Raw genomic sequence first — 9,183 nt, 5'->3', positions numbered from 1 at the left:
TTCTCTCAGTGCAAGTCATGGCAGCGAATATTGATCACTTTCAATAGTACTTCAGCTCATACTTCAATTCAACTCTTAATGGTTGCTGCAGCTTAGCGGCATTTCATGTGATGTGTTGATTTGTCTTAACAGCTTTATGAGAGGACAGAAGGAATGAGAGAAGGAGAGTGAAATAGAGTGAAAAAGAAAGTGTGAAAAAGTGAGAGAGAGAGTGAGAGAGAAGGTGAAAAAGATGGTGGAATAAAGAGAGAAAAGAGAAGAGAGAAATAGAGAAATGAAGAGAGAGACAGAAAGAGACCGAGAGACAGAGTGAGACAGAAAGCGAGAAGGAGAGAGAGAAATAGAGAGAGGGAGAGAGGGATAGAGAGAGAGAAAAGAGAGAGAGAAAGAGAGGTAGGGAAAATGATAGGGAGAGGGAGGGGGAGGGGGAGGGGGAAGGAGAGAGAGAGAGAGAGAAAAACGGGAGAGTCGGAGAGAGATGGGGAGAAGCGAAGAGAGACGAGGAGGAAAGCCAAAAAAAGACAGGGAGAGACGAAGAGAGATGAAGAGAGACGAAAAGAGATGGAGAGAGACAAAGAGAGAGACAAAAAGAGAAACAGAGAAAGGCCGAAGGAGTAGAAGAGGGAGACAGAGAGACAGAGAGAAAAAGGAATGGAAAGTGACATTTTTTCTTGCGCTGATAAAATATAGCACGCTTTGAATTGTTCTGAGCTTCTTATCTGTCTTGATTTAGAGCTAAACACCTGCTTCTGTAAACATTGTTTTAATTTATAGATAATACGATTAACGATAATTCTCATGGTATTATCTAAGAGAGCAGTCTTTCCACATCTGTCATGATTGCTAATAGCCTAGCTGAGCTACAATTTAAATTTTGCACTCGTGGCTAGACCTGCACGATTTGTTTCTCCATGCCAATTCGGTTATAGACCTCAACTTCAATCGAACACTGTTTATAGCTGACTCACATGATGACTCACCTCAGTGTCAAATGATGTCACAATTGCTTGCAATTAACCTGACACCGAGGCCACCTGAGCATCCTCATTTCATGAACTTTAACTTCAGATTTTCGTAATGAATTATAAATAGCTTTTAAGAATGGATGTGATATCAACATATATGTAAAGCAAAGATTAAAAAAACCTTTCAAGAAAAATTAGTGTCAATTTCTACAGAAAATTCTGTGTATTCGGTCCAAGTATGCAGGCGCAGTTTTTATGATATGAAAACTGCACGAAAAATTGCACCTCAAACTCGCACCGGTCAACCAAAGTTTCCGGTTTTGTTTGATGTCAGAAAATAAAAGATTTGACTCAATTTACCAAAAACTAACTGCAACCAAACCGAAACATCTACAGGTCTACTCACGGCAAATGAAAGACGTGAACTGACACTGGTTTTGACGGTAAGGTACAGCAATGCTGCCTCATTAGATTGGTGCTCAGCTACTTGTAATGTGTAAACCTCATTCATGAACAATCTGATTTTATTCAAAAATTCAAGTTTTTTAGTAGTTATGAACGTGAAAATAAAAAAATAACTCTTAGAAAAATCAAAAGTTCACTCTTTTATTCCTACAATAGAATAGTTGTTTGTGTTGTTCTTCATATAACTTTTGCACACAAAAATATTTATTTATACATATAAAGAACCTTCCAAACAAGTTTTTTTATTTAGGCATGGCCTTCTGACACACTTTTGTTTCATGGTTGATGTTGCTTTGTATAATTCCAAAGTAATTGTACCCTAAGTTTATATCTTTGATGGCACCTTTGGAAAATTTCAGACTATCTGTGTGCACAGTACAGCTTTTCTTGACAGTTAGCTTTCAACTATTTTAATATCAAAAGTCCTTTTGATGCCTCTGCTGTATACCTGAGCAACATGTGTTAGCAAATCAATGTACTTTTCCTTCTGTGCGAACATCTTAATGTCATCTATGTGAAAGTGGTGGTTTGTTTTGATGTCACTCTTAAACTGGAACTCATATCATGTACCTACCAGTATAATTACTACTTAAAATATTTAGGTATACACAGAAGAGCAGCGGTAATAAAAATTCTTCTCGATGCCACCCTTGATTTTTGACACTCACCAGCTTTTTGCTATGAGCCTCTAGTTCTGTATTCTACTGGGTCATAAACATTTTGATGAATGCGACAAGGGTATAGTGGGCATTGTACAGCTTTAGCTATTGAAAGACCCAACTATGGGCATTTGGGTCATATGCCTTTTCTGAAGTCAAACCAAGCTATAGCAAGATGGGTATATTTTGTCTTGCTGTCTTGACAGACCATCCACTTCATCAGCCACTATTGTTGAGCTCCTCGGGTGTTGCATTCAAATTCTTTCTGAGCATTGGTCATATGCTGACTCAAGTTTTCTTCCAGTTTACTGACAACTACATGTACATGTATTTCTGAGAGCATTTTCTAGATAGTGAGCAAGGATGTTATTAGCCAGTACTTCTTGAACACCACCCCTTGCATTGGGTCTTTTAGCAGTACTGCTCATCCTTTGGTCAGTCATCTGTTTACCTTTATTCCTAGATTCAACATTCTTCTTCACTCTAGTGTGCAGAGAAATCAGTTTTTAACCAGAAAGTATAAATCATGTCAGTTTGAGGTACTGCCCAGTTTTTTCAGTTGATGCACTCGCCACAGATGTTTGTTTTGTTAATGGCCAGCAATGCTTTGATGGTTCTCTTTAAGTCTCTTCAGCCAATCTGCTATCGTGTTTTATGATTAACCAATCTTTTTCTCCCAGATTTTTTTCGAAAACTTCAAGTTGCTGTGCTCAGAAGAATCTAGCATTGAGCCCTGCAGTTCATCTTTGAGCTAGGAATAAACTATTGATGAATTGTGGGTAACGGTTTGTTCACTATCTTATTATTCTGATTATTGGCTTTAGTGCGAAGAGTGCTGTTTAATGCTATCTGGCAGACTCTATCGGTTCCTTTGTGGCTTTTCTCCTTTGGCCACTGCAAACTGTGGTTGGATCTTTCAACGAGTCTGTTAACTTTTTTGTGCAAGCCGTGACCTTATTTTCATATTATTTCATTGTATACATACATGTACTTGTATATATGTATATGTATGTATGTACATGTATACATATACATCTATATACATGTCTATATATGTATATATACATATTATGTAAATACATATACAAGTATTTATAAGTATATATATTTATAAATATATATATATCCTTACCAAAGCAAATTACACCCCATTTTTAGTGAATTTCAAGAAAACCATAGTAATTGAAATTGTAATAAAATACATGTATTTCTGTTTTCAGGTACAATCTCTAATTCTCAAAAATTTAACAATTCATAACCCTTGACTATAAGGTGCTGAAGAAATCTACATTCTTTGGTTAAATTAGGAAGGTGCCGAAAAGCACATTTTTGGCAACAAGAAAAACCTGTGTAAGACAAATGTTTATGAGGTAGTAAAACATGCACAATGCACAACACTTCATAAGAACCGCAAGGAAGGGTATTCACTGTCAGTGCACAAAATTGTTTCGGACGGAACATAAAGCTTATTCTACTCATATTATAAATACAATTTATTTTATAGTTTTTAAAATTTACAATGGCATCAAAGTCATGCAACCAATTAAAATATTTATAGCTTGTTCAACATGGCAAAGCAGGTCATGGAGCCTGTGTGTAACAAAGACTAGCATAAATATACTTTCCTTTATTGAAGCTAATGAAGTGAAAAGAATGAGGTTGTTCAAATCAATATGCCTTGATAGAAGATTTTAGGGAAGTCTTCTAGCTAATAACTGGTTTCTGCTCAACTGACTTTCCACAATTAAACCTTCTGTAACGGAATGTGTGAAAACATTGTTTGAGACTGCGCTGGGAAGATATTTACTTTATAAATTCATAACTAAGCTTGGCTTTTACATATGTAACTAAAGACTAACGAATAAGAGTTGTATAAGTTTCACTTGGCTTGAAATTCAATTGATTTTTGATTGATTTTTGTCAATACATGTTAGCGCTTAGCATAAAAATTTAAAATAGTTGAAAACAAACAAATAGGTTGCGCAAGCAAATCTAGTACAAAGTGAACCAGTGACATACAACAACAAGCTGCCTTAAGAGATAGAGATAGAGAAACTTAGCAGATCACTTCATCTTCAATATTTGTTAAAACACATTTTACTCACTTATATTTGTCATTACGATTCATTCTATTCTCTATTTATTAGTATGTGGTACACACCGATTAATTAGTTATAGACAGCTGGTACTGATGCTTTCTTTGAAATTATTGTAATACACAAAGAAGCTCTGTGTGATTTTCAGGGTTGTCCAATCTTGAATTTTCAACATTTCAATTCATCAGTTTTGCCCAATAAGATGAAGAAGAGGACAACTCTATAAGAAAAAATTTGGCAAAAAACCATCTACTAATAATTTGTTACACTGCAAAGTAAGAATTTGCTTGTTTTACCACAGAAATAGAATGTGCTGGCTAATATCTTAGTAAAACTCCTTTGTAGTTTTATTATATAGTGAGAAATGCTTCCACTCAAGAAAGTTATAAACCTAAAAAACATGTAAGTGTTCTATAATAAATATTTTTTCTGACTTCTTGTCATAGTGATGTTTATTTTATCAGTTATAGGTATTTGTTTATTCAGATGGTCAGTTTTCAAAAACACTTTTTAAGCCACATTTTGATTGTCTTTCCATTCTTCATTATAAGAATAAAATGTTTCGGGATAAGATTTTATTGAATTATTGTTTGTTCCCACTACTAAAAGATTGCAAAAAAACATTCACTGTTGATAATTCATAACTATGAAACTTTAGCAATCATCAATTGCAAAGATTGTCAGTCAGTACTTTGTAAAAACTATTTCTAATACTACATTTAAAACAATCGCACCATTGGGAATGTCTAGTTAGAGTTGTTTAACTTTACGAAAAGCAATATTAGTCTTGATTTTTGGCTATAACAAGTGAAATTCAGCACTCAGAAGTTTGTAGTGTTCAGTTTTAAAGTTATACAACTACTTGTTAAACTTGGAGGTATTACAGAAGCAGATTATGAGCACTAATAGCCAGAATTTTAGCTCATCTATATCTCTTTTTGTCTCATAAAGGTATTTTGGTTTTGATCAGCATTTTGTTGCAATTGTAATGATGAATGAAATTTTAAATTTATAATAAAAGATTTTGCTTTGAATTCAAATTTTACTCACACTTGTTGAAGTGATTAAAATTGTTAGAACAGTAGGCTTGTACCAGAGTGTAGAAAAAGGCAATAGTAAATAGGGTGAAGGAAGTGGAACAATCTCGAGCCGCTGCAAAACTCCCAATTCGCAATAACTGAAGCGATGAGAGGAGATTGCTGCATATCATACAGATCAATTATAGTACTTGATAGAAATGTTTCAGATAATTACCCAATGATTGGAACATTATAAAAGGAAAATTTTAACAATAAAATTAAAATATATAGACACGAGAATGATTTTGGTTGTTTTTAAGAAATCAAGGAGCCAGATACAGAATGCAAATATCAAGGTAAATTATTAAATGAAGAGAAAATAGAATTATAAAATAAGTTAGCATTTGTAGGACAGAGCAGCCTTTGGCCTTTTAAAAAGCATAATTATTTATATGGTTGGATGGGATAGGACTTACACGTATAGTTATTACTTGTACTTATAGTTGGTAGTTGTACTTGTGCTTATAGTTGGTAGTTGCACTTATAGTTAAGACTTATAGTTAAGACTTATAGTTAAGGCTTTGAGCTTACTTTATAACATTATAGAGAATTATGAAATTTTTGTACCTATGATATGTTTTGGTGATAAAAAAGAGTAAGCTTGTTTATTAAGGTAGAAAGTTTATTCACTGAAATACAATGATACACGTTGTATGTGGATTATGATTTTAAGATTTGGCAATGTTCTTCAAAGTTGTTTTGCAATGTGATTATATAAAGTTTAATTCCGATAACCATGTTCAGTAATTTATTTTTATTAAATGTGCTAGCAGCTGTTCATCATGATTTAAACTAAACAAAATTTTCGTTCAAATGCTATAAAAATATACGTTGACTATATCATTTTGTTTGATTCACACGCACTGTTTTCATCATTAGCATAAATTTTCTATTATAACTTTATCATAAATTTATTTTAAGCTAAATCAACTTTTTTTCTATTGTTACAAAGAAGAAAGCAGAAATTTTAATTCATGGCACTGACCACTTGATTATATTTGTTGTTACTGTAGCCATTTCATGTTCTCTAGGAAAAAATAATTATATGGTTATAGTTTATCTAATATTTGGAAGTTTCTTTACAAGTGAATAATAGTTACAGCAATCAAATGCTTTGTTAAAATTTAGAAACATGAGAGTCAATGAGTGATTTTTCAATTTATTGTAGTAACATTCTAAAACAGTTTTATGAATTATATTGGTGGAACAGCAAACCTTTTTCAATTATGTTTGGAAGTCAACTATAGTATTATATGATGAAGAATGCTGTGAGTATAAGTTGATATGTCTCTCAAAAACCTTTAATAAAATATGTAAAACTAAAGTGAGCCAAAATTCTGATGGTTTGATGAAAGTGGTTCTGGCAAACACCCAAATACTTTAAAATACTCTTTCACATCTAAATTTTACAATATTTTTCAAAATGACCAAAATGAGTAGAATTAGTAGTTCTAATATTACTTTAAAATTTTATTAATAAATGTATATTTCCTACCAGAAATAGAACTATTGTATCTGATAACTTTTTCTCAAGAAAACTTCAAAAAACCACCTACTTTAAAATTTTTATGTCAATTAAATGAAGACTGCAAAGGCTATTGCTGAGTCACAACAATATTCAGAATCTTTGGTAAGACTGGTTTTTATGTAACATCTCATCCAAGCTATTGAAGATAATAGTAATAGGGGTAGTGCTTCTGGCAAAATATTCTTAACTAAGTGTCATAGTTAAGTTGCCTTTTGTCGTCTTTCCATTTTTTCTTTTTTGTAATTTTCCATGTGCTCATATTTTTTGTGTAACTTTTTTAGGTAATTAGATAATCTTTTGAAGTAAACAGATTTAAATTTTAATGTTATTAATTTCAAAATCAATGATAAACTAGGCTGGTAACATTTTTATTATTTTTTATGATCACTCAAGTAAAATCAAACACTGCAAGTTTATATTTAGAGATATTTCTGTAATATTCTCAAGTATAAAACTGGATTTGTCATGAAACTCAATGAATATTTTTACATTTTTGTACACTCTAATTTTTATAGTTTTTCATGCCTATGAAATGTTTATAAAATAACATTGCTGAAATACACAAGGGATCTGAAAAAAAGCAAAAGACTAATAACTACCTATGAGCATAGATGTTATTGTTTAGTTTCTGTCTTCATGTGCTACATAAAACAATCAGCTTAGAATGTATGAAAATTGAGAAGGGAAATACGTACAGCACAAAAATAAATGCACAATAAAAAGCTCATGCAAGTATTGAAATCTATCACTGTAACAATAGTCAGTGTTTCCTAGCAAAACCTTTTGGTGTTGTTGCTGATTAATAATTGAAATATAAAATAACGCACTTGCCTAATCTACCCAACAGTAAGAGGAGACAGTTTTCATGTTCAAATATTTGTGAAGCTTGATAAAATGTTAAAGGAAAAATCAGGAAGTCTTACGGCAGCAATGGGAACTGCGTCAGATCAGCAATAATGACAGGCTACATTTATTTTACAAGTTCAGGGAGTAAGTTTATAATGGGAAATTTTAAATATCTCAGAAGTTCAAGATTGATTTTGTCAGGTTTATCTGACAGAACAAATAATGTAACCTTTGACTAATTGTTGTAAAAGAATTAAATAAATTAAAGTAAATGAAATATTTACCACAAAACCAGAAACAGTAACCACTTTAAACAAAAAACAACAAAATAAAAAACTCGTTAATCTCAGTACTGCAAAATATTTTTTATTTGAGAGTTTATAAATTTTACTTAAATGTATCATTCTATCATCATATAGTCATTGTTAAGTAAGCCACTCAAAAAACTGGTGCACTTATTCAAAGCTGTAATCAACAATAACATTTGATGTTTCTTAGCAACACCTTCCAGTGCTGCTGTTGGCCTATTATTGGAGTATAAAAGCATGCTCTTTACGCTTGTCAGCATTTACCTAATCTAATCAACAGGAACAGGAGTGAGTTGTACATTTTAGTGATTTGTCAAACTTAACAGAATGACAGCAGCAGCAATAGGAACTGCAGCTGCATCAGTAGCAAAATATGCTTTGGACTATTTCACAGGTTCTGGAGGTATGTTTAAAATGGGAAAATTTAAATAACTCAGAAGTTGAAGGCTGAACTTGTGTGGTTTACCTAGCAGATTCTCTAAAACAAATAATGTAACCTTTAGCTAATTACTGAAAATAAGGCAAAAATTGAAACTTTACAGATTGAAAAATCTTTTCTTTTTATATTTTCAAGTGTTTGCTGACGAGCCACAAATATTACCAGACATAACTTACATTTTGAGGCAAATTGATTGATGATTTTAAAATTATGCAGCCGTTTTAGTTTTATTTTTGATTTTAGATGCTAAGAAAGATGAGGAAAAAAAAAAAGGAAATATTTTCAAAACTGCAGTCTGACTATGCGGCGCTTCAGCAAGAAAAAGCTTTACTTGATCAAAAGTTAGAGTTCAAAGAACAAGAAGTCGCAAACCTGCAGAAAGATAAAAAAGAGCTCAAAGAGGAAAGAGACAAGCTGGCTCAGAAGAGTGCTGTCTGCATTGTCTTGTAATCTTTGAAAAGGTTTTATGCTACTATGTTGGGTCTCTGGCATTCTAATATTAAAATTCTAAAGAATAACTCTACGTCTAACAGTGGTCACTCTTGACTAGAATAAAAACATTTTTAAGGTGTACTATTTAGATATTTTTGTCTATATCTAGTTTCTCTTGCACCATCAAGATGTCAGTCTTTTGGTTCTATAATTGTCTCTTATAAAAGGCGCATTACAAAAAGATACTATCTAAATACTCTTTAAAAATTTACATTTCTTGCAGCTGTATTTTTTTAATTTATGCTGATTATTTGTAAATGTTTGCAAAACGATATCCTTAACATAAAAATCAAAGAGTGTACTTTT

General features: G+C 32.2%; 1 protein-coding gene across 1 annotated transcript; it reads left to right on the top strand.

The window, feature by feature from the left end:
* The first annotated feature begins 478 nt into the window (after window positions 1-478).
* Window positions 479-8,835, top strand: LOC137388554 (uncharacterized). The gene is made up of 3 exons (XM_068075038.1): window positions 479-658; window positions 8,341-8,349; window positions 8,629-8,835. The coding sequence occupies exons 1-3, from the start codon at window positions 479-481 to the stop codon at window positions 8,833-8,835; spliced, it is 396 nt and encodes a 131-aa protein (XP_067931139.1).
* The last annotated feature ends 348 nt before the right edge of the window (window positions 8,836-9,183 follow it).

Source organism: Watersipora subatra, chromosome 2 (assembly GCF_963576615.1).
Source record: "Watersipora subatra chromosome 2, tzWatSuba1.1, whole genome shotgun sequence".
Taxonomy (NCBI): domain Eukaryota; kingdom Metazoa; phylum Bryozoa; class Gymnolaemata; order Cheilostomatida; family Watersiporidae; genus Watersipora; species Watersipora subatra.
Note: the sequence above shows the minus strand (reverse complement) of the source record. Positions and strands in the feature narration are given on the sequence as shown.

What these genes read in the sequence shown, in the direction of transcription:
- LOC137388554 (XM_068075038.1), top strand. Translation starts at nt 479, where the DNA reads ATGGGGAGAAGCGAAGAGAGACGAGGAGGAAAGCCAAAAAAAGACAGG.